This window comes from Gekko japonicus, unplaced genomic scaffold, assembly GCF_001447785.1.
Source record: "Gekko japonicus isolate JY-2015 unplaced genomic scaffold, Gekko_japonicus_V1.1 scaffold626, whole genome shotgun sequence".
NCBI classification, from domain to species: Eukaryota; Metazoa; Chordata; class Lepidosauria; order Squamata; family Gekkonidae; genus Gekko; species Gekko japonicus.
This window is the reverse complement of record NW_015170911.1, coordinates 98,593-125,908: the sequence shown is the minus strand read 5'-3', so window position 1 is coordinate 125,908 and position 27,316 is coordinate 98,593. Positions and strand designations below refer to the sequence as shown.

The 27,316-nt window shown below is 44.1% G+C and overlaps 1 protein-coding gene across 1 annotated transcript in view; it reads right to left on the bottom strand.

Annotated features, from left to right (window-relative positions):
* The window catches only part of UNC5C (unc-5 netrin receptor C), a gene marked incomplete at its 5' end in the record, with an annotated part of 170,796 nt that overhangs the window by 72,556 nt on the left and 70,924 nt on the right, over positions 1–27,316 (bottom strand). The window contains 3 exons of the mRNA XM_015418683.1: positions 9,211–9,375; positions 11,530–11,697; positions 16,424–16,604. Of these exons, the coding sequence (XP_015274169.1) occupies positions 9,211–9,375; positions 11,530–11,697; positions 16,424–16,604 (514 nt within the window). The remainder of the gene's footprint in view (positions 1–9,210; positions 9,376–11,529; positions 11,698–16,423; positions 16,605–27,316) is intronic.

Genomic DNA, 27,316 nt, shown 5'->3' with positions numbered 1-27,316 from the left:
TAGTAACTTTGCTACATCACAAAGGCATACAAATATAATTACTCATCTTGGAAGTGAACCAACAGGATTTAATAATTAAATACTGATGCACAGAATGCAGCATTTAAAAAAGTATAATGTCTAAACCCAATGTTCAGAATTTATGGGCCAGCAGTCTACACCAAGAAGAAAATTATCTTCCTTGTTTATGTTACTGGGAGTGGTGAGGTTCCCATGTTCTCTTCTTTTATTTTGTCTTCTCTCCCTTTTTTTTTTTTGTCTTGATGATCATTTTATCCAGGTTGGACTCTCCAAAGAGGAGTTTGCCCAAGAACTTTTCTGATGAGAGGTTGCTTTTGGACAAGGGATCCACCTTCCAGAGTTTCAACCAGATGTCCTTCTTATGATTATGTTTGCCGCTTGCGCCCTGGTGCAGAACTTGATGGCATCCTGGGAAAGCATCTGAGATGAATTCTGCTGCCCTCTTCATCTTGAATTCTGCTGCCCTCTTCATCTTCACCTCTTCAGATCTAGTGGGCTTATATCTGGGTTCTGCAGCAGATAATCTGTCCAGATGACTATGGCATGGGTAAAATTTGAGAGCACTGCTGATTCCCTTACTGCCAGAGAGGATGCCTCATGCAATTTCTTTAATGCTGTCTTGTTCTTCGTATCCACTGAGTCTTCTAGTGCATTCTCCCCATCCTTTGGTAGTATGGCTCCAGAATGCACGGCCACCACCGGCGCATCCACCAGAAGCACTTTAAGGTCTTCCACAGCGTTCTGTGGTAACGTGTAGAACTTTTTGGTGATAGATGTTAATGAATTGCTGCTGCTCAGCAGGGCCCATTCCACTTTGACAGTGTCTTTAAAGAAGTCTGGGAAGGGGAAAACCATTTGCACTCTGGCAGGTCTTTTGAACCCTCTGCTGTCCAAGTTGGCAGAGGTTGATGATCTTGGCTTTTCTGACACCTCAAGCCAATAGTTAAGAATGCTAATCACCTTGTTTAGAAGGCACTGAAAAAACTCTGCTTGGAAGAGCCTAGAGGAGGTTTCTTATGAATCTGGCTCCTCCCCTGACCATCCGCCCTCTCTCTGAGTTTCCCTCCACAGAAATTATCAGTGAGGAAGCCTCTTTGCATTTTAACCCAGGAGAGGGTGGGTACCTTGCCAGCCTTCTGGTTTGGGTTGTCAATTCCTGGGCTCTGGGTCTGCTATGCAGGTTTTTACGCCAGTTGAACTGGGCCTCATCCTCCACAGAAGCTTCCAAGGAGTGTGGCTCCATAGGCCTTGGTGCCACTGTGGTCTTTACCCATTTGGGAAGGGGTGGTGAGGGCTCCAAACTGGATAGCATTGGTGAGCTAGACAGAGAAGGGGAAACCCTCCCCCAGCAGGTTCTGCCTGCTTGCCTCCCTCTATTTGCTTCTGGCCCTGTTACATGTCCTCCTGTGTCCATGCTGTAAATGGGCATGCCAACACAGCTGTGTTGCCTCCTTGGCTGTTAAAGGTGCCACCCCACACTGATGGGAAAGGCCACAGTCCTCTAAGAACTGGCCACAACTATTCTGGGCCTGATGGGTATGGCCCTGGATAAAAGTGCTCTGGCGCCATGTTGGGGTCTGCTCACATGATCAATGCCATGTTGGGTTCTGCCCGCATGGCCACAAACCCTTGTAAAGGAAGGTTTGCTTGTTCCCAGGGGTAACCCGCCCCTGTACCTCTCCATGGGCCCTGGGGAATACTGGGCATTTGGGCTCTGCCCGTGGGAAGGGTATCTCACCATGTGGGCTCTCCAGCCTGATGTCTGCTCCATGTGGCTCTGCTACACTCTGCGACGTCACACTGAAGCCTCCGGCTGCTGTGCTGTTTGCACCAATTCCTCCATTGCTCTGTAGCAAGGGAGCAATAACCTGAAGCTTTGAGTTGCTCTCCTTGCGTGGCCAGCCTTGCTGCCTTCAGAAGGCTCTCTATAGCTTCCTCTCCACCTCCCAAGGCTTCGGGGGGGGGGCTTTCCCTTGCCTCCTTCTTTCTTTTCCCAGCTGTTGTCAATTTTTTGTTGCCGCTGCCACGAGAGCTCCTCCAGCTGGACCCTGGTTCGCTTCCATGTCCTTATGTGTCTGCAGGGTGAGCCTTGCTAGGCAAGTCCCGTCTCTTCTTAACCTTTTAAAAAGGTTCCTAGCAATCCATTGGGGGGGGGGGTCTAGCCTCCTACCTGAGCAGTTGGGCCACCCAAACTGGAGGGTCAGTCTACAATCTCTCCAACAGTGACCCATACAAAACTTTTCATAGCTCTACCTGAGTGAGAGGAGGCGTGACCTAACCAGCTTCAATAACCCCCCCCCCCCAAAGGAGAAAGTAATTTTCAACAACTGGTTTAGTGGTAGAAAGCAGAGTTACAAAAATCCTATATGGCTGATTTAGATTTTTGATTGGGTCAGCACATGGAATTTAACTTTAAAGGAAATTTTCAAAGAAGTTATACCAATGAAAGCGGAAGTGTACCTATTGAATATTATTCCCGAAATGTTTAAAAAGGAACAGAAAAATTTGTTATTGCATTGTATAGTAGCAGCAAGGATAGGCTATGCTAAATATTGGAAAACAGACAAGATCCCTGATAAGCTAGAAGTGTTACAAAAACTGTTTGAGATTGCTGAGATGGATAAACTATCTGGTATATTAAAAGGGAAAGATGAAGCTATTTTTGAAAAAAATTGGGGAAAGCTGTATAAATGGAAAATTTAATAGAATTGTTAGGAAGAGATTCGACTGAGAGATATTGTAAAGTATTACGGCTGTATGCTTGTCTATGTAAATGATACAATTAGCACATGATGTTAGGTGTGGGTAATGGGAAAAATCAATAAAAATATTTATAAAAAAAATTATCCTCACTGCATTGATATGCTGGCATTATACAATACACTTTTACTAAATTGTGATGTGCCATGTACGTAAGAAACAGGGAAGATGGTCCATGTGGAGGTAAATAAATGAACTCTTCTTCATGGCAGCTGGCCAAATCTTAATGTGCCTTACGGCACAGACTGTTGCTGAGGGCTAATTAAAGCCATTACAATAATTATTAAATGATTGTAAAGACTCCAACTAGAAGATGTTGTGTTCTTGGGAGGCATCATCTAGCAATGGCAGTTCTAAATTTTCAATATTGGTAGGGTTTTTTTTTTTTAAAAAAAATCAGTTTCATCCTCTCTCTCTCTCTCTCTCTCTCTCTCTCTCTCTCTCTGAAGGCGCACTAGCTTAATGACTATTCATCCTTTCATGTTAGGAGGAAAATACTAACTACAGAATGAGAGAGAGTATGTGTACCAGCAAGATCATTAGTCTGAATAAATGTGACAGCCAAGTTCCACCAGAAATGCCACAGTTAGCGGTAAGCAGAAACTACAGCTTTGGGTGAAAAATACTGTAATTACAAGGTGTGTGTGGGGGGGAGCAAGGAAGGCTCCACAATTTTTATTCCCAAAGAAATCAATACCAGTTCTGACTGCTACTTTACACAGGAGTAGGGCTAGGCGAATGAAAGAGCTTATTGATCTTCCTGAGTGATGTTACTGTAGTGAATAATGGACTTGTAAATGCAAACCAATATTTTCTGGCATATCTGTATTTATTTATACAGCTATGTCTACTTTATTTTGTGTGAGGAGAGACTGCTTGTGTGAGTATCCTATAGCTAGTTCAGTCAAGCTGGCATACACAGACCCTGGACGATACACTTCCATACACTGCTCACTCTATTCTACAAGGCTTCCTAGCAACTTGGCCCAATGCTACCCATAAGGTCATGGCTGGGCAAGAATTTGAACCTGAGGATTTTGTGTCTACATTCAACATTCTGACGACTGGGACACAAGGGCCCTTCATATCATGTGATTCCGAAGCATGGATCTAGACCATATATTTAAATTGGTTTAATTGTACTGGCTTCCCAACTCTGGGAAATGAGAACTTTGGTGGAATGTTAAAATCCCATTTATATATTTCTAGTGTAATGAAAGATTAGTGGGTGGATGTGAAGAAGATGCAATTTAACAAGGATAAGTGCCAAGTTCTACATCTTGGTAACAAAAATGAGGAACACATATACTGGATGAGTGAAACACTTCTAGGTAGCAGTGTGTGTGAACAAGATCTTGGGGTACAGGTGGACCATAAGTTAAATATGAGCAGCCAGTGTGATGAGGTGACAGATGACACCCAGCTCTATCTGTTGTTGGGCAGCCAGTCTGACTCTAGTCTGGGAAATCTGGACCTGGCGTTGCAGGCCGTGCCTGGTTGGCTTAGACTGAGCCGATTGAAATTGAATCCAACAAAGATGGCGGTCCTGTGCCTGAGTCAGGGTAGCTCGGGGGTAGGGATCCCACTCCCAATTTTCGACAGTGTACCATTGGTACCGGCGTTGGAGGTTAGGAGCTTGGGAGTGCTCTTGGATGCCTCCCTAACAATGAAGGCCCAGGTAGAAGCCACCGCTAAGTCAGCCTTTTATTACCTTTGGCTGATCAAGCAGTTGGTTCCCTTTCTCGAACGCAACGACTTGGTAATAGTGATCCACGCAATGGTTACATTGAGGCTAGACTACTGTAACACTCTCTACATGGGGTTGCCCTTGTCCCAGATCCAGAGGCTTCAGCTGGTACAGAATGCAGTGGCCAGGCTGTTGTTAGGTCTCCCCATGCAGGAACACATTCAGCCTGAGCGAAACGCACTGCACTGGCTGCCTATAGCATACCGGATTCGCTTCAAGGTGCTGGTGCTTACCTTTAAAGCCCTTTATGGTCAGGGTCAGGGGCCTACCTACCCGAGGGACTGCCTTACCCCCCATGTTCCCCAGAGAGCACTGCGGATCCCAAAACCGTCTGGCCCTTCTGGGCTCCAAAGACATCAGGCTGACATCAACTAGGGCCAGGGCCTTCTCAGTAGTGGCTCCGCACTGGTGGAACGAGCTCCTGAAAGACCTCACAGCCCTGCAGGACCTTTTACAGTTCCGCAGGGCCTGCAAGATGGAGCTCTTCCACCAGGCCTTTAGTTAAAGAGTCGCACCCAACACACCAAGGCCCTGTGCCCAATACCACTATTGACAGCCTGAGCTTCGCTGACTTTAAAATCAATTACCGACTACATTTACTAGTATGTTAATGCTACCCTGCTTTCGCCATTGCCACTTAAATTGTTCACTAGCACCTTATGTTGTGTTTTTAAGCTTTCAATTAGCTATTGTTTTAGCTATTGCATTTTATGTAAGCTGCCCTGAGCCTGCTCCAGTGGGGAGGGTGGGGTAAAAATCAAACAAATAAATAAATAAAGGCTAATGTGATCTTGGGGTGTATCAACAGAGGCATAACATCCAAAGCACAAGATGTCATAGTCCTGTTGTACACTGTATTGGTCAGGCTGCACCTGGAGTATTGTGTGCAGTTCTGGAGGTTTCACTTCAAAACGGATGTGGATCAAATGGAGTGGGTGCAGAGGAGAGCGAAGAATATGATCGGGGCCTGGAGACCAAGCCCTATGAAGAAAGGCTGAGGGATTTGGGCATGTTTAGTCTGGAGAAGAAGAGACTGAGGGGAGACAGGATTGCTCTCTTGATGTATTTGAAGGGCTGTCACTTAGAGGAGGGCAGGGAGCTGTTCCTGTTGGCAGCAGAGAATAGGACTTGCAATGATGGGTTTAAATTAAGGGTGGGGAGGTACCAGCTGGATATCAGGAAAAACATTTTTACAGTAAGAGTTGTTCAACAGTGGAATCAGCTGCCTAGGGAGGTGGTGAGCTCCCCCTCACTGGCAGTCTTTAAGCAGCGGCTGGACAAACACTTGTCAGGGATGCTCTAGGCTGATCCTGCATTGAGCAGGGGGTTGGACTAGATGGCCCGTATGGCCCCTTCCAACTCTGTGATTCTATGATTCTGTGATTACCCAGATCTGGTTGGTGGAAGACAACCATGACAGTCTAATATAGGTTAAATGTGTAGTGTATGCGCACACTAAGAAAAACAATACCTAGTTTCTGGTAGGGTGTCTGCGCCAAGGCTGTAACTTTTCTTTCCTATTTCCCATCGGGGCAGTCTTAGTGATCCTGGGGCCCACAGCAAAAAGACAGGCCTCAGAGTCACTGCCACTTTCAATCACCCCCCCCTCAGGTCACTCTTACAAGATCGAAGCAAGGGGTGGCCCTTGCCATGTGCAAGCTGAGTGGGAGCTGCTGCTGCTGGAAGCCAACTGCCCAAGCCCAGGACAGGGAGGTTGCTAGCAGCAATGGCAGCAGACTCCTCTTCTCCTCCTCCTCCCCCAATTGAGGGTGGGTGGGTACATGACTGGTCACCCCCCCCATGCTGATCACCATGAAAAAATGTATGGGGGGGATGAAGTTGTGACTGTGAGGAAACCATGAAAACTTTAATGCCATTAAAACAAATAATACAGACCTGCAAGCTTTGTGTACTTAATTCCTCCCTGAGTGAAGTAACAATTCCGCTAACACGACAGAACGATGAAGGTATAATGCTGCTTGATTGGGAGTGAGATAACTGTAAGAAGCTTGTTTTCCTTACTCAGGAATTATTCCTACAGTCAGATCCGAACGTTTCTCCTGAGGGTTCCATAATTCTCCAAGTACACCTTGTTCCCACTGTACTGTGGAGCCAGCTATCCTCATTAAGTTGTATGCAACCACTGGCATCAGCTCTCTAATGTGGCTTGTAAATCTGCAATTTCTGTTCATACATATCCTCATTAGGGTGACGATCTTCTTTTCAGGGGGATGATCTTTGCCTTAAACAGCTGTGCAACTCATCTAACAGTGTCAATCTAAGCAGAGTTCTAAGCCCCATTAAATTCAATGGACCTCTGCTTAGGACTACCCTGCGCATGAAATTGGTGCAGCTTTTCATCACTATGGAACATCTTTTCAGAAACTTTCATATTTTGGAAAACGCTAACTTCATCTTCATTTCCTCTACAAGCCAATAATGGACATCAGGAGGTACTGTACCATAGGGCTGAAAAGATGCTATGTTGCTTCCCTAGATCATCTTGAGCTACAATTTCATCTTGAGGAACCTGAGCAAAGCTAGAAGTAATTGGAATGGATTTACACATACTGGAAGAGAAGCTGAAGGGGCAGGCGAGGAAGTATAACAGGCCTAGAGCTATAAAGTATGGCAAATCAATTTTTTCAATAGGAATGGCTCATAGAGCAAGATTATAAATGTTACAGGCATATGCACCCCTCAAGTATAAAGACGCCATTAAACAGAAGCTAAGAAGGTCAACATGCACAGTATATTTTTACATCGCTACTTCATTAGAACAGGGTGGGTTTTTTTGAGCAGAGAAGTATTCATACTAGCATATTACCCTTTCTCCCAGAGAGGATGATGGCTTTACACTCAGCAGTCGCTTTTGCCAATAAAAAGCAATATCCTATTTCCATAATAATAGCACACCTATAGGGCTTTTATTCTGGAGAAGCATAATTTTGTTTGAAGTTTCTGTTTAAATTGCTTTAGTTATGCATATACACAGAGATGACACACAATGGTCTAAATATAATCTGGTAATAAAGCTCTGTTTGAAATGAATTGGGGGGGGGGCAAATTTATCATAATGGTTCATTCACACCACTGGAGTTACATGTACATTAGATCTTCTGCCTCCTAGACATGATATCAGAGAGTTAACTTTGTTATAGCTTTTTTTAAACGCAGTATTAGGGAAAAAATGTTTTGTTCTTTTACAATCATAAAGTTTTCTGTCCCTCTCTGTAGTGATAACAGAGGCTGGTGAACTGCAGTCATGTGAACTAGATTTTTAAACTTTTAATGTCATGTAAAACAAAACAGTGGCAGAGAGGGCATAAGGAACCATTATGAAGCTGTTAGTCTTTGTGGTGCTTCATAAACCTACACAATCTTTCTGACCAGAAACCATGGCAAAACAGGGGGGAAAAATAATATGCATGCCCATAGGACATAGGTCATTCAAGCTACTGAAAAACTACCAAGTGTATGTAACCTAAGTTGATTTCTCCGAAAAACCCACATGAAGGACAGATTATGAAGATACTGGTCCTTAGCTAATGGGGCTCAGCAAGTCCCCTATCCCTAGCTAAGGAATCTATGGTGTTTTATGTTTTTATTAGGTTTTACTTTGTAAACCTCCTTGAACAGGTTCTCTGGACAGGTGGAACTGAAAGCTTCTACATAAATCAGTTTCTAAACAGGGACTTATTTATGTATTTATTCGATTTATACTCCGCCCTCCCCGCTGAAGCAGGCTCAGGGCAGATTTCTCGGGTGCCCAGTTCACCCAAGACCACAAATGATGAATAGCATTCCAGTCTAGTCCAAATGGCAGTAGGGATGCCAGCCTCCAAGTGGGACCTGGGCAATGCTCCCTCTAAGCTGTGGGGTCTTGTGAGCAAAATTTCTACTTTGTGAGCTACTGGCATTAAAGTTGTGAGTGAGTGATTTGACTACTGCATAAATTAGTTTGCTCTGTAGCCCTCCTTCCTGAGCCAAGACAAAAATGTGTGAGCCAGAGGCTAAAAAATTGAGCTAGCTCACACTAACTCAGCTTAGAGGGAACACTGGACCTAGGGATCCCCTGGAATTACAGCTCATCTCCAGACTTCAAACATCAGTTGCACGGGAGAAAATGGATGCTCTGGAGGGTGGACTCTGTGGCATTGTGCCCCACTGAGTTTCCTGTCCCCCCCCCCCAGGTCCATCCCCAAATCTCAAGCAGTTTCCCAATCTGGATCTGGCAACCAGACCTCCCAATGCCTTGCCAGCGGCCAGGGAGATCTGACAACCTTAACTGGCAGACTGGGGAAAATAACTGGGACAAGGGAAGGCACAATCCTAATGAAGGATTTGATCTGCCTTTTGTGTCTTTTTGGAACAGTGCCCTGATTTCATACCAGCAGTACAGAAATCTGTAGTTTAAACATATTCTAAATGGTTTAAAGAAGCACAGAACATGACCTGTTTCTGCCAGGTTTTCCAAATTGTTTAAATATAGGTCCCCCACCACCCTGCACTGCTGCAAAGCAGAGAAATCCCTTTGGATTTACTCCACTACATGCTCACAGCAGTACTTATTTAATAGCCCGAGAATGCTGAAGCTTTACTTTGTTTTGCAGTGGCAATATATATATTTTTCCAAACCACAAATGTCAATGTAGCAGCAGCATTAATGTTCTTCCACTTACTCTGCATACACAGCCCATCTGTGCAGTTCTTGGATTGCAAGACAAGACCCTCACAGTCTTTGCCACCATTCTTTGGTGCTGGAGCCGTGCATTCCCTCCTACGCCAGTGAGTACACTCTGTTCCACATGTAGACCACTTGCTCCATGCTGTCCATCTCCCATCCACTGTTAGCAACAAAACAAAACAAAATAAAGACATTATAAGGGAAATACACACACACACACGTGCATATTACTATGCACAAAAGGTGCTGGAAGAAATTCTCTGTTTATTTAGATCAGGGTTGCCACCTGCCTGGAGATAGAAATGCCTTGTCCCTTTAATAGAGGCTAAATGGAATGACATTTGCCTGGTGATATTTACCTTAATGCCATGAAAAGATTCAGCTGTCCATTTCCACTCATAAGGCTTTATTAAAGGGAGAGGACATATTTTTCTTCTGGCTACCTGGCAACGTTATGCAGGATCTCTTTGTGGTGAAAAGTCAGTCAAGTTGCAGCTGATGTATAGAGACCCCGCAGGGTTTTCAAGGCAAGAGTCGTACAGAGGTGGTTTGCCTTTGCTTCCTTCCGCCTAGCAACTCTGGACTTCCTTGGTGGTCTCCCATCCACGTACTCACCCTACAGAGCTTCGGTGATTTGACAAGATCGGGATAGCCTGCACCATGCTGGTCAGGTTGGCATCTATGCACTCCAGCATAAAACTATTTCTGACCAATACACTGTAGGACTACTCTGCAGTTTAAGTCTACTCCTGTACTATTTGGTGTGGAGCAGCCTAGACTTTTGGACTGAAGTGCTGCACTGCAACCTTAGGAAGATTTTTACATTGATGCATATCATCTTTAGATAATCAATTCTGTTCAGAGACCTGCCAGTCTGCATAAAGTCAAACTGCTGACACCCAGAGTCCTGGAGACTCAGGATCTGCCTAGATGTTGGTGCTGTTGCATTCATTAAAAGAGAATTTGGAAGATCATGTGTATAGTCATCTGGGCGAAGGGTCTGTGCATGAATGTAGGATTACAGGGTGGTAAGAGAAGCAATCTCAAAATAAAATGCAGGATCAAAACCTTCATTAGAGCAGCTGCATTGTTTAAATGGATTAGCCTGTGACTAGTACAAACATTATATCTCATAATAATAGAAGAAACTGTCATTAACAACACACAGGTTTTTGTTCTATGGCACAGATACAGAAGTGACAAAGACCTTCCTATTTTCTGCTCTCAGTAGGGGAATTCTTTCTGTATGAGGCATTGAACAAGTGCACAGACCTTCCTGGATACATCAGAGTGCCAAGAATATTCCTACTGTGCCCAAAGAATGCAATCTTGCTCACTCCATTTATAGAGAACAGGATATACAGAAGCTCCACAGGAGTTTCTAATAGGTGACTTACTGCTGATGCCATGCCACCCTGGAAACATACACATTTTATCACACCCTCCATGCTCTCCTGAGGCCTACCATCCATTGCCTTCTCATGTCCTTCATCTTGAAGCACCATGGCTCCATCTCACTCCAGTCTACTCTTGGCTTAAGTAGCAACACTCAGGATTTGGAATGAGCATGTCACTGGATCCTTTAAACTAGCATACAGAAGGGCATGAGAAGTCAATGTTCTGGCTGGAACACAGGTCACTTTGTACTAAGCTGGCACAAAGGAGGAATCCCATATTAGATTTCAACAGAACCAAAGGCAACCTAGGCAGGATTGCAGCCAAACTATTTGAATCAAGTGGCTATGACATTTAAAAACATAACTGTAAGAGAATGTTGTTTACATGAATACTCTTATTTTTCCAGTGGAAAATAGAAAGGTCATTTCGACTCAGAACTTTAATATACTTAAATCCCAGGTTTTTCTAGAGATTTCAACAGAGCACAGGTTGAAGCCACTACGATTCTGAGCTTTGAAAGGTTATATGAATTCTAAGGGTTTCCAAGGACTGAGATGACAGGGCAAGCGTTGTGTAATAATACATATTTCTTCACTGCTGTTTGCACACCATTCTGTGTATTATAGAAAACAACAGAGTTCATTCACTGGAAAGAAGTCATAATAAAGAAATGCTTCATAATTGAAGAATAAGATGGCTACCAAGTGCATATAAAGGGCTCAAGCTCCTCACGCGCCATATTTTGTTGCTGCCAGCACCCTTCATTAGCACTGATTGATAAGTTACTGTGCTTTTAAATGTGATTGATTGTAACTGATGCATTATACTGTAAGACGCCTTGATCATTTCTGAAGGTGGGTGGAAGAAAAGAAAGAGTTGGGATAGAACTATTTGAAAAATAAATAAATAAGAATACCTGGACACAATGTGGTACAAGTTGTTTTCTGGAAACTCTGGCCTTCACAGAAGGCGCCCCCATTGAGTGGAGCGGGGTTGGTACAAGTTCTTGTCCGCTTCTGGTGGCCTTTTCCACAGCGGTTGTTGCAAACGGACCATTCGGTCCATGTTGACCATCCCCCATTGACTGAGAAGTGAGAAAAGAAAAAAGTGGCTTAGAAGCAGGGCATACCATCACTATTCCCTGTATTGTCTGTGTGGAAAAATACACTGTTAAATTGTCCTGCTGGCTTCTTTATTTAACCAATTTCATACCTTCAAACATTTAGACAATCACTACAGTTATCTAAACACTGTAGCTGAAGAAAAAGAAGCAGAGTTGGTTTTTATGCCCCTTGTTTCTCTACCCTAAGAATGTTGAAGTGCCTTACAATCTCCTTCTCTTCCTCTCCCCACAACAGACACCCTATGAGGTAGGTGGGGTTGAGAGAGGTCTGAAAGAACTGTGACTGGCCCAAGGTCACCCAGCTGGCTTCATGTGGAGGAGTGGGAAATCAAACCTGGTTCTACAGATCAGTCTGCTGCTCTTAACCACTGCACCATGCTAATTGCTGTCTAAACACACACTGATGCTTTGCCTAAACCTCTTCATCCTGTATTCTGTGCAGTTTTGCTCATGGTTCTCTGCAGACTGCTGAAAATGCCCCTCCCCTCACGTTAAGTGCTTTACAATTAGGGAGCTGATCCAGCTGATTTTAGACCCTCTCAACCGAGCTCAGCTACAGTATGTCTCTACTCAACACTGGCATATAATTGATTAATTCTAATTAAATCAATCAACAAACGCAAATGAACAGCACATCTCCTTCCCCAGCAGATACACAGTGCAGTCTTGAGAACACTTTTCTGGGAGTAAGCCCCATTGAGTAGACCGGAATAGGATTCTCAGTAGACCTGTACAGGCTCACTCCCACAGCTACCTGACTATAATTCTATCATTAGGAAGCCCTTCTATTGACAAATCTTACCAGTGAAATCCAGGGTTCTGGCAGGGTTTATAGCATGGCACTAACAGGCAGCCTCATCCACACTGGCTCTTGAAAACATGCCTCTGGAGCACCAGCCATCCTTTCAAGAGGACTCCCAAATATGAAGAGCTGCATCACCACCTGTGCCATATGGCAGAAGCCCTGCCAGTTCTGCTGAGAATCCTGAAAGCTTCCCTGCTTTGCAGAGGTAATGGGAAGGGGGCTGCAGTAACACAATCGGGAGAGCTGCTGGTCACTCTTGGTTTTTTATCTTCCCTTATCTCTTTATTTCTGGAGGCATAACATCTAAGTGACTTTGTTCACTTCCTGCTTCCCAGGTATTTAAACATAAGAACATAAGAGACGCACATGTTGGATCAGGCCAAAGGCCCATCCAGTCCAACACTCTGTATCACAAAGTGGCCAGCAATACCAGTGCCATCAGGAGGTCCACCAGTGGGGCCAGGACATTAGAAGCCCTCCCACTGTTGACCCCCCCCCCAAGCACCAAGAAGACAGCATCACTTGCCCCAGAGCCCCTATCTATACCTTGTGGCTAATAGCCACTGATGGACCTCAGCTCCATATGCTTATCTAATTCCCTTTTGAAGCCGTCCATGCTTGTAGCACCCACCACTTCCTGTGGCAGTGAATTCCATGTATTAATCACTCTTTGGGTGAAGAAGTACTTCCTTTTATCCGTTCTAACCCAACCGCTCAGCAATTTCATTGAGTGCCCACGAGTTCTTGTATTGCGAGAAAGGGAGAAAAGTACCTCTTTCTCCACCTGCTCTATCCCAGGCATAATCTTATAAACCTCAATCATGTCACCCCTCAGTCATCGTTTCTCCAAGCTAAAGAGCCCTAAGCGCCTTAACCTTTCTTCATAGGGAAAGTGTTCCAACCCTTTTATCATTCGAGTCGCCCTTTTCTGCACTTTTCCCAAAGCTATAATATCCTTTTTAAGGTGTGGTGACCAGAACTGCACACAGTATTCCAAATGAGGTCGCGTTATTTGTTTATATAAGGGCATTATGATATTGGCTGATCTGTTTTCAATACCCTTCCTAATAATCCCCAGCATAGCATTGGCCTTTTTTATTGCAGTCACACACTGTCTCGACATTTTCAGTGAGTTATCTACTACAACTCCAAGATCTCTCTCTTGATCAGTCTCTGCCAGTTCAGACCCCATCAACGTGTATTTATAGTTAGGATTTTTGGCTCCAATGTGTATCACCTTGCACTTGGCCACATTGAACCCCATTTGCCACGTTGACGCCCACTTGTCCATCCTTGACAGATCCCTTTGGAGTGCCTCACAATCCTCACTGGTTGTCACCACGCTGAACAACTTCGTATCATCCGCAAATTTAGCCACTTCACTGCTTACTCCCAACTCCAAATCATTAATGAATAAGTTAAAAAGCAGTGGACCAAGTACTGATCCCTGCGGTACCCCACTGCTTACCACCCTCCACTTAGAGAATTGCCCATTTATACTCACTCTCTGTTTTCTATTAATTAGCCAGTTTTTGATCCATAAAAGGACTTGTCCTTTTATCCCATGATTTTTGAGCTTACTTAGGAGCCTTTGATGAGGAACTTTATCAAAAGCTTTCTGGAAGTCAAGGTAAACAATATCTATTGCATCCCCCTTGTCCACATGTTTGTTCACCCCCTCAAAGAACCTCTGGCTCTCCTTCCCACCCACCCTCTTTCTAGTCATGAAATGTCTTATATTGTTGTTTTTATGGGTATTTGTCACAGCTTTGGCAGTTTTGGCATCAGGATGGATCCATTTTTGAGAGGAAGGGTGCCTGTGTACCCACCTCTCCATCTGGGGAGTCCCTTAAGGGATCTTGGGGGTGGAGCCAGTAGGGGCTCTCACCATCAGATGGCAAGGGAACCACACATCGGCCGGCTCCTATGTGGTTCCCACAAACATTGTCTCTCCTTGGTCCCCCCCTATTAGGCGGGGCAGGGGGGATGGGTTTTTATTGGGAAACAGGTTGTTCGATGTCTGGATGCATCCCCATGCTGTGCTAATGCTCCTTGGTTTGTTCCCAATAAAGCTGTGGCCAATTATCTTCCACAAAATAATTTGTTGTGTTGTGTTTTACTTCCACACTTTCTCACCCAAATAGGCCACGGGCCCACAATACGTTTGCCTATTCCTTACTGCCTGTTCGTGCTATGCAATGCAACACAGAGCTTGTAGGCCGAGGCAATTACTTAATTCTCTGATTACCTTTGATATAGCACTGCAGACACACTCAGAAACAGTGACAGGGAGCTTGGCCGTGTTCCCAACCCACACTGCTTTCTCAAAACCTTTCAGCAATGGGTGAAGTTCCCAGTCAAGGTCTTTATGTTCAGAAAGAAAAAAATTGCTGTGGTGAGTGTGCTGAAATTTGCTAATTTTCACGCAGGCTTCCTATTCTCCATCTGAACTGCATAGTGCTTGTCTGTTGTGCCTCCTTTGCATCACAAACGCAGCTAATCAGCTCTATTCAACCAGTTTGCGATAGCAAGTGGAATTAAAAGACCTCATTGTGACTTCACGGAGGCAATTGCTTACAATTAAGCATAACTGCTGCTGTGAAATAAAGGTTGAAGCATGATCTGTCTTATAATTAAACTGATTGAAATAAAGCTTATGAGGATCAGCTACTGTATCATTAGAGCTAATTCTTATCCTCTCTATGCTTCTCTTTATTCAGTGGACAATAGAGGCTGGTTGCTTTATGCATTACCCCAGCCACCCAAAGCAACCTGCCAGGGACATTTCTGCTCGGGACTAGCAGCTGCATACGAGAGGCATAATACGTGGTGGTGGAAAGTGACATCAATTCACAGCTGACTTATGGCGACCCTGCAGGGCTTTCAAGGCAAGAGACATCCAGAGGTGGTTTGCCATTGCCTGCCTCCATGTCATGACCCTGGTATGCCTTGGAAGTCTTCCATCCAAATACTAGCCAGGGCCAGCATTGCTTAGCTTCCAAGATCTGATGAGATGGGGCTAACCTGGGCTATAGAAATGCTTAATATTTTGTCACTCTGGACTATCCATGCTAAGCCCAGCCACCGAATGAAATATGCATTGCTAGTGTAGACCTATATGGTTTCCCATCTGGTTCCATGTGACTGGTGTATCACAATGGTCTCTGAGGTCACAAGGGGAAAAAAAAGTGTTCTTCAATATGTACACTAGAGTCGGCCACCAGAGTTTACAGGACCAAAGAAGAAGAAGAGATTATACCCTGCCCTTCACTACCCAAAGGAGTTTCAGAGCGGCTTACAATCTCCTTTCCCTTCCCCTCCCCACAACAGACACCCTGTGAGGTAGGTGGGGCTGAGAGAGCTCTTTCAAGAACTGCTCCTGAGATAACGGCTCTGAGAGAGCCATGAGTGACCCAAGGTTACACCAGCAGCTGCATGTGGAGGGGTGGGGAATCAAACCCTGTTCTCCCAGATTAGAGTCCATGCTCCTAACCACTACACCAAACTGGCTCTCTGAGTGGTGTTACCCAGCTGCTCAGTTGCTAACCCAAATGCAAGAGGGATGTGTGTTAATATGTCTGCCAGCTACCCATTCAGTTTGGGGCAGAGGTGTGATGATCCTGGCCTTCTATGTTTCATCTCTTCAACAGACAGGTACTGCAATAAAAGTAGCTGATATCCATTTTGGATAGCATGATATGCAAGATCTGGCCCCCTTTTGCCTAAGAAAAGCGATATGATGCAGCTGTATGAACACCAAGCTACTTATTCTGTTCATAAGGTAAGAAATGTCAGGGGTGGATGGCAAGAATTCTGCATACAACATTTGAAAGACACTTCAAGCCACCTTTGATCAATCTGAGGGTAGAACCACCTCCTTACCATAGACTATGACAGCAGCGGTTGTACTCTTCCTCTTTGCCACAATATTTTTGGCAACGCAAGTGTAGTTGGCTGTGTCAGACAGGCGTGCCTGCTTTATGATCAGGTTGTGGTCAATAGTGATGTAAAAATTTCGGTCTTCAACAGGATCAATCACCTCTTCATTCTTCATCCACTCCACCTGGCAAAAGTGACAGGAAAGGGTCATCAGCCCACAGGCATTTCATTCTGATATCTGGGCAGTACAGTGCACAACTGCAAAGCCATACATCTTTATCCCCCAGTAAGTATTTCCAAGTACACAGTAAGGCCTTTTGAGCTGTCTCCCTTTTTTCTGCTTACATCTTCCAATTTGTTATTATTCCCTAATAATATTTTTGCAACTCCCACTGGATTCCAGTGCAGTAACCACAACACTCTTCCTGGGACCCTAGATTTCTCTCTGAACCATGCTAGCCTCATCTCACCTGTTCAATGATCTCCATCTGATTTTTTTTTAAAAAAACCCTTTCCTACCTCTCTCTTTCTACTTGATGATTCATGACCTCCCTTTGCTCACCATATGGCTTTTCCAATACTCTCCCTGCCAAAATGTAGATACAAAGTACATGACAGTTATTTATTTAACCTCATTTATGACCTGCACTTCTTCCCAATGGAGATGCAAAGCAGCTTACATCATTTCCCCCTCCTGTATTTTACCCTCACACCAATGAAAAGGGGCAGGGTTCTCAGTTATATCTGAAGAATAGCCTTAACAGGTACAGACGTCTGCCTTTTGCCTCTGGTGATGCAGCACTGCTAAGTCTCCTGCCATGGTAGGAGACTTCCTACCCAGCAACCCCAGATGTTTGCTGCTACTCGGTAGAGTAGCAGGGGGGAAATGGTGGAGAAGTTACTACCAGCATGAACTCAGAAGTGACTGTATGGTAAAACCCAGAATGTTACAACAATGAGATGCTATCACCCCTGGGTTTGTACCAGTGCTAGTGCAAAGTTCATTTACATGTTGCTACTCCACAGGCTGGCAACCCTATGATTATGACACATGTTTGCGAACACGTGCTGATCTCATCCACATAATGCCTGTTCAGGTATACACATAAAACATCTTATACATTACTAAAAAAAGTAATGCGTGAACAAACACCTTAGTATATGTATACTAAGTTTATGTACAGATTCCATTCTATGCATGTTTTCCATCATCACATTTATAGTGGAATTATAGTCCCACACTTTTACAATGGCCTCTTTTAAAAGTGCTTTTAGAAAAATCAGGAGGAAAGAGTTAAGAACCTAAATATGTGCTCACTAGCTACACAATATTCCATTCATTTCTACCCTAAAGAAGCACCCCATTCTCCTTGAGCTGCCTGAGGTAAGCTACCCTAACTTGGCTGAACATCCAGTGGCTTATTTGCTTTTGAGCTGAGCATGCTTTAGAGGTCCAGGAGGGATCAAAGCAGCGCCTTCATGTCACTGGTTCATTGGAATTTGTGCCCAGAACTTTAATCAGATGAATAAAAACAAAAACATTCTCTCCCCAAGTCCACCCAATGGAATACAGAGGAAGCTCAATGGTAAGAAAGACCTGGTTTGTACTGACAAACATCCCCTTTACCCAAAACCATTTGAACATCTGCCCAAGGAGACTGGAAGCCAACCAAGTTTGCTCTATCCTAGTTTAGTAACAGAACAGTAACAGGCTATGGACAGTCCTTCATACAGGCAGAGCGGTGCCTCCCATGGTCACATAAGGCTTAATTCATACTCTAGTAGAACTAGTCAGGTACCACAAAAGGAGAGATTACTCCAGGGCAGAAATGCATATATTATGATTGGTAATTCCATTTTATCATGTAAATTGATCCCTATGTGACCTGAATGGATTTGGAAGAGCATGACTCTGTTAAGATTGCACTGTTTTGTGACTTATTGCTTGATGACCTGTAATGGAACATGTGAACTACCTCCACTGAAAATTATCATGCTTGAAGTGATATAAAAGCTCTGCCTGAGGGACATGATGTGAGTTGAACCTTTGACACATGCAAGGTATAATTTGGCATTGTCTCCCATCAATTAGCAATGAACTTGCTTGTGAACCAGCCCTTGTGTTTTTCTAATTCTCAAGTGAAGATGATTATACAAAATGTTAGACACAAAATTATCCTTTCCTAAGGGGACGGCAAAGGATGAGATGGTTAGACAATGTTATCAATGCAACGAACATGAAATTAAGCAAACTCCAGAGCACGACGGAAGACAGGAGGGCCTGGCGTGATGCAATCCATGGGGTCACAAAGAGTCAGACTCAACTGTGCGACTGAACAACAACAACAACAACAACAACAACAGCAGCAAATGATTCTGAGCAAAAGTAATAAGATTTGTTTGTATATCGAATTCCTGTCTGTAAAATGGAAATGATACATAAGAAAAGAAGAGCTTGGTTAGATCAGACCACATTTTTGTTTAATTCATAATTCTGTTGCCAACAAGGGCCAACGAGATACTTCTAGGAAGTCCAAAAGACAGGCATGCAGGCATACTGAATCAGCATAGTCACTCAGCCATAGGGTTGCCAAGTCAGAAGTGGCACTGGAGCGGGGGACTCCAGTGCTACTTCGGGAGTGTGCGCATGCGCACAAAGTGCACCCGGAAGCCACAACCACATCACCCATAGAGTTTTTCCCTCGGATGACCGTGGCCCCGCCCCCAGCGTGCCCGGCGTGGCCGCGTCACTTCCGAGTGACGTGCACGTTGCGTGCTTTGGGGGTGGGTGTCAGCTAGCTGCCATTTTTGTGTAGTCTACCCTTCCCTGTTCCCGCTTGCTTGCAGCTCAGCAGCTTGCCGTAAACATGCCAGGGAGACCGTGGGAACTAGACGCCGTTATCAGTCTGGCCTTGTGAAGTAGGGAGGGCTTGGGGTCCACATTTGGTGTGAATTTTTCTGCTCTCAGGAAACCCTGTGACTCTACTGCTCGTTATGTAATCTACGTGCGTGCTCAAAGTTCATTTGCTTAGCTAATTGCCTTGCCCAGCTATATGTATTGGGATGTTCCCGCCTTCTAGTTATTCCTAACAATAATCCTGTGGACATGGTACCAGTCTTGTACACTAATAAAGCATAACGCTTCTTAGGAAACGTGTGTGAAGAGTTACTTGCTGTGGAACCTAACAGTGGGGTTCCCCCAGGGGCTCAATCCGCCGGCGGTAGGGAATGGGCCTCTGGGGCAGGGGTTCCCCCAACCCCCGGGGGGACTTGGCAAGCCTACTGAGCCACCCACTCTGACCCCAAGGGTTTTTAAAGATATTTTGCCCCAAAGTGCATCACAGGGAATCTCATTTGCCTTTTTGTTGCTCATTTACCCAGTTCAGACAGATCCTTTCAAAGCTCCCCATGAGGTTCTTGGGTTTTACCATTCTAAATAACGAGGTGTCATACATAGACTTGGTGTTACCATTGGCCACATCTGACTTCACATCGGTTAGAAACAAGTTAACTCATCTTGATATAAATGTCTGGATAATCCCATTGCTTATTCCCTCCATTACAAGAACTCTTCCTGTGCCTGCTTATCTTAAATTGGACTACTTTACAAATTTCCTCTGAAGACAAATCATAAGGATTGTAAAAATACTTTGCATACTTAAAGGGCAGTAAAAACAATTCACAATAATAAGACTATGGTACCATCAAAGTCAGTGCTGGTCTCTATACGGGATCAGCACTGGAACTGAATCTGGAAGCAGGTTTTGAAACACCTCAGTCCATATGAAATGTGGCATGAAATTTATCAACAAAGACAACATGCTAAAAGCCGATAGTGAGAAAAAAGAATTGGCCCAGCCTCTAATGTCTGGAACAGAGCACAAACTATGGACTCAAAATGAGTATAAATTGGTATTATTGTCCTGACAAATATCCCCTTTCTTCCACGCTATTTGAACATCTTCCCAAGGAGACTGAATAATGCAGGTGACCTAGACAATTTAATATCAACATCAAAGGCCAGAACACTACCAGCTCCCCATGTTAAAGTAATTTGGGGGTCTAGAGAATAGCAAACTGAAAACTAAACCATTTGAGATGCTACAAGTTATAAAATAAGGGCACAGGAAATCTGGCACAGTATTCATGAAGACCATGGGTAACTTAAGGGGCAAGCAAACACAGCATGAAGATGAGACAGATTAATGGTAGGCCCTTGGTATAATTCCTTTGACATACCCTATTAGGTCTTCTCCCCTATACTTTTGGGATTAACCTCCACTACATAGCATTTAGAACTCCCTGTTTTATATTCTTAAAATCAAATCTTGTAATACTTTTTCCTTCAGAGGTATGTTAATAATTTCCTCCAAAACACTGCATGCATTTTCTAAGAATGAAAATTAAAACCATTTTCCACTGTTTTATATGTATAATTTATCATTTAAAAAGTAAGATATTGCATTTAAACTTCCTAAGGGTGTTGACTGAAATTACTGGATCTGCTGCTATGGTTTTTTAAAAGATGAGGCAGTTATAATTTCATTGATAACAGAACTATAAAGCAAACAACAATTGCACCTGATAGAGAATGCACCTCAAAATTACCTCAGGAGCAGGAAAAGTCTATTTGCAGTAAAAACCAGGCCTATCTACATTTTTGCATATATGTCAGTCATCAGGTCTCCTACAACACTATGTTTTTATCCTTTAGGCTGTGTGGTGGCCAAATTCATATCCTCTGGGTCTGAAAGGGGATATGTCATTTATTCTTTAGTAGCTGAAGAAGGAGATGTGGCTCCCTTCATTATATCCCCACAATAAGCCTGTGAGGTACCTGGCACTGGGTCACCATATAAGCTTAATGACTAAGGGCTCAAATAGTCAAGACAAAGATCTGTGAATAGACCAAGACATCTGTGAATGGATCTCCAGAGGTTTCTTTTAACATTGAAAACAGCAGCCATGAGGTTGCCTCAGATCAGGGTTGTGTCACAGGGACAGGGCAAACTAAACCCTTTTCCTACTCCACCATTTAAGAAGAAGAAGAGAGAGAAGAGATTGGATTTATACCCTGCCCTTCACTCGGAGTCTCAGAGAGGCTTACAAACTCCTTTCCCTTCCACAGCTTCCCTACCCTGTGAGGTAGGTGCGGCTGAGAGAGATCTTTCGAGAACTGCTCTTTCAAGAACAGCTCAGACAGAACTATGGCTTGCCCAAGGTCATCCAGCAGCTGCAAGTGGAGGAGTGGGGAATCAAACCCAGTTCTCCCAGATTAGAGTCTGCACACTTAACCACTACACTAAACTGGCATCAAGGGCCTTTGGAGCTGCCATATGCCATGTGGGGAAAACATACAGGCAATATAAGATAGCTAGGGTTGCCAGCTCCCATGTGGGAGAGGGGATCCCCTGATATTGTGGGCTCCTGCCCACCGCCAGCCAGCTGGCTGGTGAGGGGAAGCCCTGCCCCCAACAGCCATGACCTGGCGCGACATCCCCAATGTGATGTTCATATCAGTTTTGCCCCAAATACCAGACCATTGCCATGTAACATCTGCAGCATGATGACATCACTTCCACATTTTGTCATCATGTCAGGGATGTCACATGTGGTGATATCGCTCCGCCTCCCCACTCCCAGAAAGCTCCCTCCCACCCCCACCCCTCTGGCAAGAGCATAGGACCCGGCAACCCTAGGCTTGTATGTTTTCTTCTGCAGGGCAAATAAAAACTTCTGGGGGATTGGCTGAAACCAGGAAAATGATACATGCAAATGCTCCTCTGTCCCCCAGTCTGAACCCACGCACTGTGGCTAATATTTACTGTCACCTCTTTGGGGCCACAAAGTTTTCTATGTCTCTTTGCTCTGATGGCCAAGGTTGACATGACAGGGCCAACCTGTGTGTATTTGTTCACCCCCAACACAGCTTTTATTGACCCTCAAAATCCTTTCTTTCCCCATCACTGTACGAATGCTGCCTTAAGGGAAGCTAAACTCTCCACTTTTCTTCATTGCTTTAAGCATATTTTCTTCCTAGTCCAGGTTGCTTTCGGTTTCAGTCTTTGGCTTTGTATAAGAGAGGCAAGGGAGAGAGGAAAATTTAGTTCCTTCACCTGTCTGCTTCGTTTTGTGTACAACAGTTTATATGTGAACAGAGAGGACTCAAGAATAAATACATGTGGTTCACCATCTAGCAGGCCCTGAGAGTTGCTGGCTGGGGCCGTTGTTTAATTTTGTTTATTTTCCCAGCACATGCCTCTCTCAAGCCCTAGGGATGGTATAAAGGAGAGCCTTCAGGCTGAAAGTTCAGTCCCGAAAGAAGTTTAAAAAAAAATGGAGAAAGGAAGTCAGTAGCTCCTATTTCCTTGTGCGTGTACTGATATGTATTCATTTTTAAAAAGTCCTTGTTGTTATTGACATTATTATACTTATACTGGTGCTCAGCTGTCTGGTTTACAGAACACCCCTCTCTACTGCTGCTGCCAGCATGTCTTTGATATTATTCTGTTCTCTTTGAGATGGCATCCTGCTGCAGACCACATTGTGTGCACTGAAATCAATGCATATAGATGGAGGGCAGTCATGAACATGCTTGGCTTCACCCCTCTTCCTATGCATGATCACCGGCTTATGAGCCCAGAGTCTGCGTCCATGCAAATTGTGCACACAGGTTTCATTCCCATGATTGGGAACACTCCTTTTTCTTATGTGACCAATCACCTGCACACACAATTTAGATGCATGTAGACTCCACATGAACAAAGCAATTGCACATAGGTAAGGGGCAGGGACAGCATGGTCATACCCTCTCTAGGGTTGCCAACCTCCAGATGGCTATGTATGACTTAGCATCACATAAGGCTCCAAATATTTCTCAAACATACAATAGTATTCAATACATGAAATACAAGGAATACAATAGATAGGCTGGAGGTTTAAAGCAATATCTAACATTTAATCTTCGACACTCCCAAAAGCAGAGACAAAGAGTAAATGCTAGATATTGCTTTAAATCTCCAGCCTATCTATTGTATTTCTTGTATTTCATGTATTGAATACTATTGTACGTTTGAGAAATATTTGGAGCCTTATGTGATGTTAAGTCATACATGATTTATATTTATTCATCTATTTCCTTAAATCATTGTTAGTTAAACTCCAGGTGGTAGCTGGAGATCTCTTGCTATTATAACTGATCTCCAGGCAACAGAGATTAGGTCACCTGGAGGAAATGGCCTCTCTATGGCAAAGCCCACCCTCCTCAGGCTCCACCCCCAAATCTCCAGGCATTTCCCAACCCAGAGCTGGCAACCCTAACCCACTCTGTCTTTGAGCATTGATTTCAACATGTATAATTTCATCTGTGGCCTTGAACTGGATAGCCAAGGCTAACCAGATCTTGGAAGCTAAGCAGGGTCAGCCCTGGTTGGCATTTAGATGAGAGACTACCAAGGAATTCCAGGGTCACTAGGCAGAGCCAGGCAATGGCAAACCACCTCCTGTTCCCTTGGGAATCCTGCTGGGTCACCATAAGTTGGCTGTGACTCGACAACACACAATGTCATCTGTAGAGGGTTTGAGTGGTTTCAGGTACTTTCTGGAGCTTTACAAATTTCATAGCTACATTATGACTCACTTGTGCATCAAGAAGTGTGATTCACCGGCTATTTAAGTTAGCGTGTAGAGAAAATTCCTTTTTAGCCACTATGACATTTTTTTCCTATTCTGCTTCCAATGTAAGGGTCAAACCAGACAAGACTCTGGAAACCCCATGACCGGATCTCCTGGAGGGTTTTTTTTTAATTTGTAAATAGCAGATACAGATGGCTCTGGATGAGGGCTGTACCTCCCGTGATTTCCTCCACCTGAGCTCAGACAGTTCCATTGAGTTGCAATTTGCCACACTGTCCCTGGCGACCTTCAGGCAACATAACAGACAACCTGTATGCTTATTGCAGTGGGGAAAACAGGAGCACTGTAAGACTGGCAAATGGTGTGGGGGAAATAATTACCCACGAACCCCCCCACCCCCCTACCCCAAAGCACAACCCAGTGCAAACTGAGGTCATCTCCAAATACTATTTATAAATGCAAAATGATCTGGAGATCTCACCTTGGATCTCTCTGTTTTATGTGGATTGGTCCTGTCATCGTCTTGTGCATTAGAAGAATTCATTTCTTGTGTGCTGCTAAGCAAACACACATTAATAGGTGTGTGGGTGTATCGCTCACTGTACTGTACACATTCTTAGGGTGATTTCCACAAAGAGCTATTATCCCAGTGCTGGTTTTCCACCAAGCGCTCACAGTCACTGTCTGAACAATGTAAGTCCCTCTGCCAGCTCTGCTGTGCTTTCTGTCTTCCTTGGGGCATCAATAGTTGTCGGCTTCCCTTAGCATGCCCAAATGCCAGCTCTGCTGCTACCTGCCAACCTTTTTTGGGGTGCCAAACACCTTCCTCTTCTCCTTTTGTAACTGCTTCTTTCAAGCATCACATGCAAGTCTCTGGGCCCACAGAGCAACTCTTTATTAAGGTACCATCCTGTGCCTGCTCTTGTGTCACTTGCTGCCTTCTGGAGGTGCCAAATCTCTGCCTCTGCCTGCTCTGTGAGCAAGAATCTTAATTGCCCATAAAACTGGGACCCTTTATACAGTCTGTCGGAAATTCGGCAGGGCGGATGTTGCAGCTGGAAATGTGCTTCCTCCCTTTTAATTGCCTATAAAACTGGGACCCACTCTCCTGGCTGCCAGAAACGTAGCAGCAAAGGGTCCCTGGGGTGAAAGCTTAAAAAAACAAGGCCCTTGAAAATTTCAATCCAAATTGGATAGAAGACAAACAAACAAGATACGGCAAGATGTGTTCACCACTGAAAGCAATGGTAAAGAACAATGAACAATAAATAATTCAGTAATAAAACAGCAATTTGTAGAAGGGGTGGGGGAGAAAAAATGTGCACATCCCTATAATCCTCTCCAGCTTTTTCTGCCTGCCTCTGAGAGAGTGCATACCAGTCAGGACTGGGATTAAATGTGGCTAATTTTGCCTTGATCAATATAATGGGTAATCAGACTCTACTGCATCTGGCGCTTTATCAGTTACACCACACTGGCTGTATTGCTTCAAAACGTCCCATGTGTCCATGTCCTCTGTAGCCTACAGTCACTTTGTGAGCTTAGCATCTACCCATGTTTCGATAGGGGAGGGTGAAAGGTTTGTTTCACTGTGTAGTCAGCATTTACGGACAACTGGCTCCCTAATGAAATTTATCCTTTATATGGGAAGCTTTTAAGCAGTGACTGTGGAAGAGACCATCTGGACAAGCAAGCAAGGGGAAGGTACCAATTGTGCTTGCTTGTTTGCATCATATTTTTCTTGGCTAGTCAAACTGAAAATGAACAAGCCTGTATCTTTTCTCAAACCACAACAGATCAGGAAGTGATTTAACCTCAGACCGGGGGGGGGGGGACCCCCACATTATGGTTCAGAATAAGGGTTTGCTGGAAGCCTGTGTATTGTCTATGATAATATCAGCAGACCGCAGTGTTAACCCTGCAATATTAAACAGGATTAACAGCACAGCAACCCTCCTCAAGTGTAGTGCTCAGTCAGTACCCACACATAAAAGCTGCTGTTCTTTCAAACTTTTCATTCAGAATGGGTTTTTTTCCTGCACAAGCATAACACACTGATGTTGTAATTTGTTGGATTTGATGTTGGATTTGGTCCTAAGTAATGCCCAAGACCTGGTGAGAGATGTAAAAGTGATTGCACCACTTGGGAACAGTGACCATAATGTTATTGAGTTCAACATTTGTATATATAGGGAGTTGCCCAAAAAGACCAACACAACGACTTTTAACTTTAAAAGGAGTAACTTCTCTGATATGAGGGGACATGTGAGGAAGAAACTGAAAGGAAAGGGAGAAAGTTTCAAAACCATTGGGGAAGCTTGGAGACTATTTAAAACTACAACCCTAGAGGCTCAGAAAAAATATATTCCACAGGTTAGGAAAGGCACAAACAGGTATAAGAAAAAGCCTAACTAACAAAGTAATGGAAGCTGTAAAAGGTAAAAAGGATTCCTTTAAGTGGTGGAAAGCTAGTCTCAGTGAGGTTGATAAAAGGGAATACAGGCTGTGGCAAATAAAATGCAAGTCTGTGATCAGGCAGGCAAAAAAGGAATATGAGGAGCATATAACAAAAAAATATAAAGACCAACAATGGCCCCGGTCACACTGGGGGAAAAGCAGTGAAGTGGTTAAATTTGCAGATGGCATGAAGTTGTTCAGGGTGGTAAGAGCCAGGGAGGATTGTGAGGCACTCCAAAGGAATCTGTCGAGGATGGGCGAGTGGGCATCAATGTGGCAAATGGGGTTTAATGTGGCAAAGTGCAAAGTGATGCACATTGGAGCCAAAAATCCTAACTATAAATACATGTTGATGGGGTCCAAACTGGGAGAGACTGACCAAAAGAGAGATCTTGGAGTCGTAGTAGATAACTCACTGGAAATGTCGAGACAGTGTGCAACAGCAATAATAAAGGCCAATGCTATGCTGGGGTTATTAGGAAGGTAACTGAAAACAAATCAGCCAGTATCATAATGCCCCTGTATAAATTGATGGAGCAACCTCATTTGGAATACTGTGTGCAATTCTGGTCACCATACCCCAGAAAGGATATTATAGCACTGGAAAAAGTGCAGGAAAGGGCAACTAGAGTTATAAAAGGGTTGGAACACTTTCCCTATGAAGAAAGGTTAAAGCTTGGAGAAATGACGGCTAAGGGGTGACATGATAGAGGTTTACAAAATTATGCATGGGATAGAGCAGGTAGAGAAAGAAGTACTTTTCCCCCCCTTTCTCACAATACAAGAACTCGTGGGCACTCAATG